The 12,331-nt window shown below is 39.6% G+C and overlaps 1 protein-coding gene across 1 annotated transcript in view; it reads right to left on the bottom strand.

The window, feature by feature from the left end:
* FBLN2 (fibulin 2) overlaps positions 1-12,331 on the bottom strand; it is a 79,306-nt gene that overhangs the window by 22,446 nt on the left and 44,529 nt on the right. The window contains exons 3-7 of the mRNA XM_082321453.1: positions 10,025-10,154; positions 5,719-5,905; positions 4,078-4,284; positions 1,378-1,494; positions 830-931 (exon numbers count right to left, since the gene is read on the bottom strand). Coding sequence (XP_082177579.1) covers positions 830-931; positions 1,378-1,494; positions 4,078-4,284; positions 5,719-5,905; positions 10,025-10,154 — 743 coding nt within the window. The remainder of the gene's footprint in view (positions 1-829; positions 932-1,377; positions 1,495-4,077; positions 4,285-5,718; positions 5,906-10,024; positions 10,155-12,331) is intronic.

Below are 12,331 nucleotides of genomic sequence, written 5' to 3'. Positions count from 1 at the left end.
AATAAGATCTGAGATTAAGAGGGATGTGGATCACCTGTGAGCAACTCTGAGCATCAGAAGTTTCTACTTGCATTTCACTGCTGGCTGTTATTGCTCCCATGCTTACAGATTTATAATTAACGTATGTCACAGGGCATTGCTTCCGACCCCCAAATCTTTCTTGGGCAAACATATCCTTTGTCGCTACTCAAACATGTCCATTTAAAATTTATATAATGTGAACGATCATGATGCAGCTTTGGAATTCACTGTTCATCGTTGTGCAGGCCTGAGCTTCAGTGTCAACTGAAACACATGGAGCTGTACCAGCTCACAATGGCACATTCTTCCTAGCAGTGAAGCCTCATTGAATTCAGGTTTTCAAGGCAAGCAGAAATAAAAACAAACAACACAGGTGACAGCAGAGCTGTAGCTCTGAGGGCGTTCCTCAGGACAGCAAATATGCCCACGTCCTGCTAGATGCTCCCATTCTCAGGAAGAAAAGCTGCGTGTCTGTAGCTGAGTAGACAGACCCTGGGGAGGAACAGTAGTGGGAAGAGAAACCAAGAGGGCTGAAAAAAAGCCTGGAATGTCAGAGGAAAAGAGCACAAATCCAGGCTTGCCTTCACCTGAAGTCCCCAGGTACCAGGCACACTGGATAGACATGCTTCAGGAGTTATCTGTGAAGCAGATCTGGTATTCCTTTGAGCAAATGGTCTCTGTACTGCCACTTGCAATTTACAATACTGAAAATAAGGAACCCTTAGAGAAACACCTAAGGGTATGAGATCAATGAGATCTATATAAAAGTGTTTTAACCATGTCTCTGTGGTAAACCTGAACCACTTACCTTCACAAGAAATCCCATCAGCCATGATAGTATATCCAGACAAACAAGAGCATACAACATTTCCTTCCACAATATTGCAGATGTGCTTGCAGGGGCCATTATCTACACAAAGCAAAATTGCAAAATACAGTAGCATTCACAACACAGATCAGCTGAAGTTACAAACCTCCAGGTCATCCAAATATAACCCCAGTTTAGGCAACGGGGAATGCAGTTTGCAAACAATCTGTCCAGACAGCCCTAATCACTACTTACAACCCTCCTATTACACAGAAACACACCTGTGCCACTCCTACCTGTATTGTTCACATTATGCTGCACAGCTGCTCTGCTTACCTTAGACTAAATAGCAGGTGTGTAATAACCCTGAAATCAGAGTATAGCCTCAAATTACGTCCTCGGGTTTCCCCTGACAATTCCTCAGCCTTATGCCAGAGGTAACAAATTAAGGATGTATGCTGAAATCAGATTGGTGAAGGAACGTGTGGAATTTTATTCAGGCTCTCTAAACATTCCTCACTCATCTGCATCTGCAGTTTCCAACATACCTTTACACTTATCCTGCTCTTCTTGTAAGGACATGATGAGAAGAGGCTGAGAAGGAGAGGCTGATGGAGGGATGGTGGCTTCTGCTTCCAGCCTTGTTACCTGTCCTCTGTCAGGATCTGTAAGGCAAGGGAGGCAGAGATGGATCAGGGACAGCATCATCTCCATCAGGCACCCCATGGCAAGGGTCCTGGTCCCATTGATCCTACTCCATTATGGTGACCTGGACAACTGTCTATGCATGGAGGTGAATAGTCAGTTTTGGAAGCTGCCATCTGTTTGATATGAACAACTGTCCGACAGCACGCACACACACAGTGCTGCATGCTAACGGAGATGCTCACAAACGTCATGGATACAGATCAGGGAGCTTGGCTGAAAGTAACTCCTATAGAGTAAAATATTGCAATACCTAATGAATCAAACAGAAAGTGTCAATTTTATTTTTTAAAATGCTGCTATATTGTAAAGACAGTGGCTGTCTTTCATTTGCCGTATGATGAAAAAAAAGCAGAACCCAAAACAAGTCTTTAAACTTATTCTGTACATCCTATTTCAACATAGATGAATAGCAGACGCTCACCTTTACAAGCACAGGATACTCTGGAATGACTTTTACACAGCGAAGTGGAAAACATGACAGCTGCTATCTGTCATTAAGATCTTTAAAAACCAGTAATATTTTTTAACCTACTATCAGAATAGTTTTTTTAGAACATGCTGTCAGAATAGTTCTAACATACTATCAGAATAGTTACAAAAAAAAAAAAAAAGCTCTGTTACATCAATAAGAGTAATCCAGTTTATCAATATCATCAAAACAGAAGCCTAAATCCATAAGGCTAAATTCTTCCTTAAGAGGGATGTGTCCTATTCCTATTGATTTGAGTTCAAGTGTCACCTGGAGCAAAGTGTGAGTCACCAAAGAATGACAACATTACATGACAAAATGTGATTGCAATACAGGTTTGGGGTATGGGAAGAGCGATTTCATTAAACAAAACAAAACAAAACAAAAAACAACAAACAAGCAAACAAACGAAACCCCGAAATCACAGACATACAATGGGCTATGACACAGAGGCAAATACAAGACGCTTGTGGCATATCCTGAATGATTGCCCCAGAAAGAGAGCAGAGAAGCAAGAAGAAGCTTTTGAAGTTTCATCAGTGTATGCTTTCTCCTTGCCTCAGAGAGCCACTGCAAGAACATTACTTCTTCCAAGCCTCATGGAAAAGTGTGACATGTTTTAAAAAACAAAAGTTAAATACAAAAACATTCACAGTCCAGCAAAGAGCAGGAAATATACTGGGACAGGTACAAATACAAAAGCATTATATCAAATCACAGGAGTAAAACTTACCAGCAGTATGAGACTGAAAACTGTCTGGTGTGGGTCTCCATGCACAGACCACATGACAGAGATGTGCACATACACAGAGGAAAAATGAGAAATAAAAGGCCACCGTATCACATTGCCAGGTAGAGCACATATGGTTTAGCCAAGTGTAGTGAGTGAGGTGCCCTGCCCTGCCATCTCCCTCGCCCACCCTTTAATTTGACCCAGGATTCCACAATGACAGCAGCAGCCCTTCCTCACCTCGCTCTTCCTACGTGTCTCAGATGTCTCACTTGCAGTTCCCTACCCTCGTCACAACCCTCTACCTCAACTGAGCTCTGTAAATCCCTCTACACCTCTTGGCACAGCCATAAGCACTGCAGTCTTGCAGATCTGCCAACAATACTGACTACCCAGATACAAGATGTATTAACCCAAATCTGCACTTCAACAGTTAGTAACGGGAGAAGTAAAGCAAAGCAAAACAAAAACACACATAGGCTCCAGGTGAGCGATCAAGCCAAATTTTGCAGTGCTAAAATAAGAAACATTTTCTTTACCTCTTTTGGATTAGGCTCCTTCCCCAGAATTTTAATATAAACAACAGAGCAGAGCTGCCGCAGAAACACTGTCAAACACATTATTGATGTAAGCGCTGTAACATCATGTTGAGAAGAATGACATAATGAATGCTCATTGTGTGGCTTGGGCAGAAAGTATTTGAAGTCTAAGGAATTTTGTCATTGGATGGCAACACTCATTTTGCTTGTTAAATAACTGAAAGCACTTGTAGCTAATATAAGGTTTCAACTTTTTGGGTTATCTGATTTAAAATCTTGCCATTGGAGAACTCCAGACATCAAAACAATTACAACAGAACAGACTTTCTTTTCAAGCCTTCCACCACATTAGATATATTTAGATTTTGTATCACTGAAATATGTTAATGATTTTAGATAAAAATCAAAGTTCAGGAAGCAATGCTGTCTGTCTGAACTGAGTAAAGTTTATCTAAAGGAAAGCCAACTGTGAAGTACAAAATTATTCTAAGAAGAAAAGGTATTTCATTAACAATCTTTACAAATCCTCTTCTGAAAAGTGAAAACAGTCTTGATTTGAACATATGAAATACCACCATGATCTCACTCCACCGATACACAAAAGTGAGGCATAATTAAGTTTCCTAAATGGTTGATTTCTTTACATTATTAACCTGTCCAATTTCCACAGAAAATTTCCATGCATCAGTAATCATAAAAAAACCTCACAGAAACCACAGAGAAAGTAAAGCAAAGCTTGGTAGATCAATGCAGGTGGCACAAAGACACCATCATTCATGGTGTTTCCTGCCCATTTTCCCACCTGGAGAGCAGCTGGTTCCATCATCTTGCAAAGTGAATTCTGGAAAACACGAACACTTGTAGGACCCCACAGTGTTTATACACAAATGCTGACAGAGTTCCCCACCATAGATAAGACATTCATCCAGGTCATCTCCAGGCAGGTTATTTGACAGTTCAGCTTCATTACTGATGGACAAAGCTTCATTGTGATCTTCCGTCTCTGAAACTACAACACAACAACACTTGTGGGTTCTCTAACAGATGTTTTGGCTTTAGGACTGTACTATATGGAGCTCTTGCTCCAGATACAGTCAAATCTACCCAAAACAGTTACTCTAAGGACAAGAGCAAATGAACCCACCCTGAAGATAAGCCCATTATGCTGAAGGTCCACTACCTCCTTCCGTAAGGTTGGAGGGACAGACATTTTACAGGAGCCACTGACAAAAAAGGTGACCCTGGGCAGTCACAAGCTCACCTTTCTCACTGACTACTAATGCCATTGCTATTGTTATTTGAACTCAGGTATCACATTGAAGTCCCATCTGAAATTGGCCCCACTGAAGAACCACACTGAATTTCTAATTTCAGGAGAAAAAGTTATCCAGTTGGTTTGGAAACTCTTTTCAACATCACATTAACTTATTGGCTACTTCTGTAGCTAGCATCACAAACATTCTGGGACCCACTTAATAGTGACATGGCTATCCTACATACTGCTTTTGAACACTGGCAAAAGCACTATCCATCCTTTTCATTTCCTGACCAAGTTGGACAAGACTTTCTGTGATACTAAAATTAATTTTTCAGTGAGTGAGTTTCTTAGTCAGCTTTTCTTAAACACTATATGCAAACTTCCTTGCTCAGTGAGGTCTCAGCTAGGTCAAAATAAACCCTTACATTTGTTGGTGAGAGAAAGTACACATTTAGTTCATGAGAAAAGAATGGACAAAAATTGAACCTTAGCATATGCAGGAGGTTACCATGCAACTCATGCATGACAGGTGGCTGCATGCTGGAAGGAGTGTGACCTTGGGCTGAGGGAGGAAGCGTAGCTGTCCAAGCTATGTCAGATTTGTCATCCTCCCTTTGTCATGTGTCTTTGGCTGCAGGGATTTGACTTAGCTCTTCAGCATCACTATGTTCATATGTTGAAAGAGTAAAAACAAACTTGCAGTGCTCTGGGGCTTCTCCAGAGTGTAGTATGAGAAAGCTGCTGTGATGTTCAGCAGTACAATAGGAAATCTATTCCCAGGCTGCTTCATTGGTTTCATAATTCATGGGACTACTTTGTATGGAAAAACTCATAATTTTCTTTATGCAGAATCTTTTAGGATTGCTTCTGCTAAAAGACAAGACCAGCTTCACCTTTGCTTCTTACCAACGGCTAGTGGCAGGTCTCTGTACTATATGACTCAGGGGTAAAAAAAAAAAAAAAAAAAAAAAAAAAATTACTAAAGAAGGTATGGTTTGAGGATCAGAAACACCTACATATTTTTTTCTTTTTCAAAACTGTTTTAAGAACAAGGGAGTCTAAATTTGATCTGAGAGGTAACGCAACTGTGCTCCTGTAGCATTAATCCTTCCAGTACCTCCCCATATGACTGTGAGAGACAGAGACCTTATCTGCAACGTCTTCAAATCATAAATGGACACTTACCCTTCTCAGGTGTCGCTGTTGGCAAAGGTTCAGGATGCCTTTTTATTTCTGGATGGATAAAGTGATCTCCCCCTTCACAGCAGGACAGCATCACATGACTGCAGGGGTAGCCCAGATTTATGTTGGACTCACAGGTTTTCCCCTCACTCCTTAATCGCAGGCCTAGATTACAGCAATCACAGCATTGCTGCAAAAGAAGGAGACTATCAATAACAAGGATTTAATACAGTCCACTTCAGGGATGAGTCCACACACGCACCTGGAACTGATCTGCACTTTCTTTAACAGTGGAGCATTTGGAAAAGCACTTAGGGTTTAGACAGTTGCAAACATCAAAGCTTTACTTGTGCTTGTTTTTGCCACCCCTGCACAAACGGGTCAACTGCAACCAGGTTAAACACAAACTCTCGCTGTGACAATGATTTCAGCAACTTTGCATGCAAGGAAGTAGTGGTGCCACAGATCACCTCTTTCCAGCTCTTGCTTTGTATACAGTATATTATAAACAAAATAATACAGATCTATACCTCTTTGCATTAGATCTCAAAAAATGGTTAGCTGTTGAAGCAACGTGAAAGGAATTGTAAATATCTTGCATGGACATGAGGATCAGCAGCAGCATCTGACCCCCGTCAGTACGTCAGTAAAGACTCTTTCCTCTATGCACCACTGCCTTGCAAACCCATTGTGACCTTTAATTACTCGACTGTCCTGACAACATCCCGCTGAGAAAGTAGCTAGCGGAATGGCCAGGGTATATTTTATGAGCTATTTTCTTTCCCGAGTGCATCTAAGCAGCAGCTTCACTGACAGGTTGATGCAATGGGGCATCCCTGAAATGTAGTCTCTCTTGCAGTCTCCTCTGCTGCAGGTGGCAGACAAAAACTGTGTTGTGCTTTACTCAGTCACATACAAATCTATTGCACAGTCAGGCCACAAAAATACATCAGATGATAGATAGATAAATTATATCAAATTCAAAAAGTCCATACCGTGTATGCATAGTGGATACCTAATCAAGTAAGGAAGCTGAGGAGTTGTAAGTCTCTGCTACAGAGACATACAGGGGTCATATGTGAATTGAAGATGCCTGTCTGGATTTAAATGTAAGTGCCCTGACATCCCTAATATACACACACACACACACACACACACATATATTTAGATGCTTTCACTGACAGAATAGTTATAAAATGCAGAGTCTCTTTCCTTTGATAGTCAAGCCATCCAGCCCAACAGCACTTGTTTATAGTTTGCAGCTACACTGAAACAGCCACTCTGAACCAAGAGAAGTGATTTCAGTCTATTCAAATATTCAGTCTATGAAAAGGCGTCAGACATATAAAATGAAAGTTGTAATTCAAACTGGCACCAGTTAGCTATGTCAACAGAAAGTCCAAGGACGGAACAGAAGAAAACTGAACTAAGCTCCCACTTCCCAGGAGAGAGATCTCTGACCTGAGGAAAGCAAATAAGAGAAGCACTGTTGTAAGGGCTGGACGCAGGATGGGAATGGGAAGAAATCACGTTTCATGATTAGCAATTCTAGACTGGCATTCACATTAAATCAGACTCTGTCTCCACTAGGGAGACAGGGAAACCTGTCCACTAACAGCTCAATCCACAGAAACTCTTCTGCTGAGCCACCTTTTTCAAGATTCAAACACTGTAGCTTCAGGGTTTCTCGGGCATTTCACATGCAACATGTACCCCTTGCATGTTCAGCCCAGTACTCATGACTACAGCTCATGTTTTATGTCCCTGCTTTCTAATCTGACAAGTCCCCAAACTGATAAATATGATATGATAAATAGTAGACATTATTCACATTTGCAAATATGCACAGCCATAAAGAGTTGCCTTTACGTGCCCAAATATATGTGCGTGAAAAGTTTACAGTACAAGTCCTGAAGATGCTGAATTATTTTTGATACCAAAGGGACTAAATAATTACCTTTTCAAAAGAAGTATTAAAAAAAAAAAATCTAACTATAATTGATCGTGGTCACGCTAGAAAAGAGAAAAATCCTGGTTTCATCCTCCCCAAATCCAGAATCCCCAAGTTCAACATTTTATGAATGGAAAAATCTACTTTCTGTAAATATTTTTAGTTTTGGTACAATTTTTTCAGCTTCAATATGCAAAATAAAAGAAGTTAAGGATAATACATGTTTTTACTGAAGTGCTGTAAAATATTGGAATATTCGCCTTGAATAATATGGCTTTTTTCACTCATAGTTTTGATTCACAATTTATCCCATGTACAGGCATCACAGAGAGTATTAAATCAGTCACAGACTTTTGGGTTCATATATTTTCCAGATGAATACAATTGTCTCATTTTCCAGTGGAAAAACTTGTTTGCCTAAAAGTTCCTTCTAAAATGTAAATACTTGAACGTCTTGATCTTCTGTTAGATACCTTTTGAACCTCACCAGAATTCTACAACTGATTTAATAACAAATATGACTATTTTTACATTGACAAACAGGCCTTGAGAACCACTGTTTGATTTACAACTTTCTATGTTCCCTCAAAAATATCTTTCCTGGAATCCAGCATAATTGGATTTACCATAGTGACATCTCCATCCACTTGCAAAAAGTCCCTAAGCATGTGCTTTTTGTCTTAGAGTAAATAACAGGTAAAATCAGCCTAAGATTAAGTTGTATTGAACACAAGCTGAATACCTGCATCTAAAGAACTGGCACTGCTGCATTCATCTTGAAGCAAAAGTAAAGATCCCACATCTAAAATGCCTGAAGAAGACCTACACATGTTTGTTACCTGGAAGTAAAACCCCTAGCTTTTGGCAGGAAGTGTAAACGTCTTACAAAGTCTTTGGGGCAATGAACTTATCTTCCCACATTCCAGACAAACTTCCTTGATTTATGACACCCAGACTCAACAGTCACTAATAGTGGAGCAGATCAAGGGAAACATTGCTATTCATTGTCAGCATTTTCTGCGAGGTCACCTCTGAAAGAATGTTTAACTATAATAAAATTAGAAAGCCTTTCTTAGAGTCTCAACAGTCTCAATATTTATTAGTTTTTATTATTTTTTTCAAGCAGTAGCTGCAATGACTTAGGAGCTAAAGAGGAGGGCAAAGCTGCTGCTTTGATAATTTTACCATTTCAGATGGTTTCTCTTGAAGGAAAGCATTACATTGGAACTGGCACAAGGAGCTATTCCATGAGAGTATTGCGTAACTTGTTTCAGTTCAGACAGGAATGATGAAGTTTACCCTCTCCACTTCCTCCTGAGAAATGGCATGTGTGATAAGACTTACTCTACAGCGTGTGCTCTGTCTGGCATGCAACAGACCCGCAGTGGAAACCTAAGAATAATAATTCTGTCACACTTCAGAAATATTAATGTCTGCTCCCAAATGCACAAATTCTCTTTTTATTCTAATGGTAGACTCCAGACCCAAGTAAGTAATAGTTCTGAAAATGACAAATTGGCATAGCTAATGAAACTTTAAACTCCGCAGTAGACATCCATGTATTTTGCTTTTCCAGTGAACAATTATCTGCAAGAATCACCGATGTGTAAGAACAGACAGAACTAATCAGTTTCCTGCTGAGACAACGGAAGGTGCACTTAAGCTTAGATATAGCTATGTAAATTATCAGAGTGAAAGGAATTCTGAAATGCACCCTTCTGGTAAAAACAAGGCAAGCAAGGAAGCAAGATGTTGAATCTTCAAACTGGTTTAAATTGGTTTGGCTCCACTGATTCTCATAAAGCAAATTTCATTTATACAAGCTGAGGCTGTGGCTTGTGATTTGTGATTTGAACCATTTGTAAATGGTCTGCCTTTATTTATGAACAAAAGCTGCCGTCATCATCTAAAATGCTTGTTCCTCTAGTCCATCGTTTTGTTTAACTGAGAAACAAGGCTGCAATTCAACACTATAGCCAAGTAAACTGTTCGGTAATGGGTTTCTCATTGTATCTTCGATTAATTTTGCCCTATCATTTTCTAAATTCTTCTACACCACAGATATAAAAACTAAAATGGTCTTTTCCACTACTTCCAAAGTGAGGAAGCAAAAGTAATACAGCAAGTTAAATCTTAAAAATGGAGATGGAAATAATTCAAAAGGACATTACTGTGTTAAAAGGGCTGCATCACCAGGCAATTGAAACCTAAACGCAAGAGCGTAATTTCCCTGCCACATTCCTGCAACTTTATAATTTACTGTGCTCCATAATAATGTATGAATAAATTACTGGTAAATGCAGGAAATGAGGACACCTCATATGCAGAACAAAACCTACAAGTATCAGAGCAAGTTACCTTATACGATGATCCTCCACAGGGATCGCTTTCCTCTGGTCCGCACACATCTCCTTCCTTTGCAGCAATCATGCCAGCCAGGCAGCTGTTCTCCTTTACGGTGGAGACGCAACACTGTTTTTGAGCAATTCTGCAAAGGATCATGGAGGTCAAGTGTTCACTGACATTGAGAAGACATCAAGATGGGATGCAAAAAACCCCAGACCTATTGGATTCACAATACATTCCACAGATTTGGTCTCTCTGACATGTGTATCAACACTAGTATAATACAGATGGTACCACTGACCTTTGCAGGATATACTTTTTTCCTCATTTCTAATAAAAATATGTACTGATAAGTGCTCAAGAAGTCTTGTGTTTAGGTCACTGCCTCTCAAAGTCTGGTCACCAATATCCCTTACAGCTCATCTGTATTTGTGCAACAGTCCCTCTTCCCCATGTTTTGCTTCTCAGAAGTCTTCAGAAGGTTTCAGAAACAGAAAACAGACAGAAACCGCCTTCCCTGGAAAGTGGGGAAAGGGAAACACACCTGTACACGCTTACTTCTTCACCAACCAGAGGATTAAAGCTCTGGACAGGACTTAAGGAAAGAGTCACATCACAAAACCCCTATAAACTCTCCTTTATAGCCCCGCAGATTGTAAACCAGAATTTAAGCTTTCCTCTAACTTTCATTATCAAAGAGAAGGTTATGGGTGACATGATCACTGTATATGAAGTACTTTAGGAATGTACATTTCCTGTATATGGCCCTTCAAATCAAACATTTTAACGAGATTCACTGAAGGTTGAAATGAAACAGATGATTAAAAATCTAAATGGCAAGCTCCTAAATGAAATTTAATAGATGTTCATTGAAATAAAATACTCTTCCCTGCCATTTTAAAGCCTATAGTGGATTTCCCCCACAATCCCTTCAAAGAGGTATCTATCTGCTACTTTCATTCATACACAAAAGGACAGACAAAAATCACATAGTCCCTTTGGCTTTACTCCGTGACCCAGTCGCTCAATACATGTAGCATGGAGAGTAGCAGCACCCCAGGAGGGGTGTGTGTATGGTCCCGGGATAGGGAAGAGCCCCTATGATGGGGAAGGGTGAGGACTGAGAGCTGCAGGCCACAAGAATTCTCCTGAGGGGGTTACGTTGAGTACATGACCTGTAGATTGGGCATATATGACACAGATGAACATGTTAAAACTCAGATGAAATAATATATTATGTTATAAGTAAGGGTACATTTCTGTTCTGGATAGACTTGGTGGCATGAAGGAATTAAGCAAAGTTTTTCTTTTTCCAAGAATCACCTTGATGTCTAACTTTTGCTGACGCATTGTCACAGGGCACACTGCCTTATGGGGTACCCTGGTAACGATGAATGGGAGGTTGATGCGTTTTGACAGCCAGTGCCTCATAGCAAAGCAATTCTCCTGCAACAGAAATATTTGCAAGCAAACAACTTTTGTCAGTCAGATACCATTATTACTGCAATAAAATAGTTGACTTAGGAAACAAAACCTTGTCTTTTCTGAGAAAAATATATTTCCAATTCACAGCTTTCATCCTACAGCTTCAATTAAAAAAAAAAAAAAAAAAAAAAAAGGAAAGGGATGTCTCATTCCAGTAGAAACCAGCCAGTGACAGCCACTTGGCCACTTTCCCAATACCAATGGCCTGTTGTGTCAGCTTTATGTTAATATTTTTATGCTGGATAGCATAAGAGAGGTGTAACCAGGAATCAGTGGTTTGAGTTTGATTACAGGAAGGGGATTACCACGTCCATGTGCTTTGTTTTCAAGGAAGTTAGTTTTCTAATCCAGTGTTAATTGCCAACTGAAGAAATACAATTTTTTGAGCAATGAATGGTTATTACCTAAATGTATTCAAGTACCAGTAATTTAACTATTCTTGCTTACATAAGACATCCAAACTTTCATTTAAAAAAAATTAAAAAAACCTAACAACTAACTGTAAGTTATTATCATTTGTAGAAATGACAAAATGCTACTAGAAGCATTTTTATATGTGCAAAGTGTTTCCTGTATTAAAACACTGAAATCTCTATAGATTCATGTTCTTCTGAAATGTGACATTTAGCCATGAGATATTCCTTTAATGTATGAAATACATAGTAGAAACAGTATTGTCTGGAGCACTGGAGTATCACTGGCCATTTTTTATTTTAGTATTTCTTTAAATATCAGCACAGCTCAGTTTCAGCTACTCTATTACCAGAAAATGAATTGGGAACAATCAGTGTTAACCACATTCTCTTGTTTCTTCTTCACAAACCTACTCTTCGC

Source organism: Platalea leucorodia, assembly GCF_965183815.1.
Source record: "Platalea leucorodia genome assembly, chromosome: 9".
NCBI classification, from domain to species: domain Eukaryota; kingdom Metazoa; phylum Chordata; class Aves; order Pelecaniformes; family Threskiornithidae; genus Platalea; species Platalea leucorodia.
This window is presented reverse-complemented; position numbering and strand designations above follow the sequence as displayed.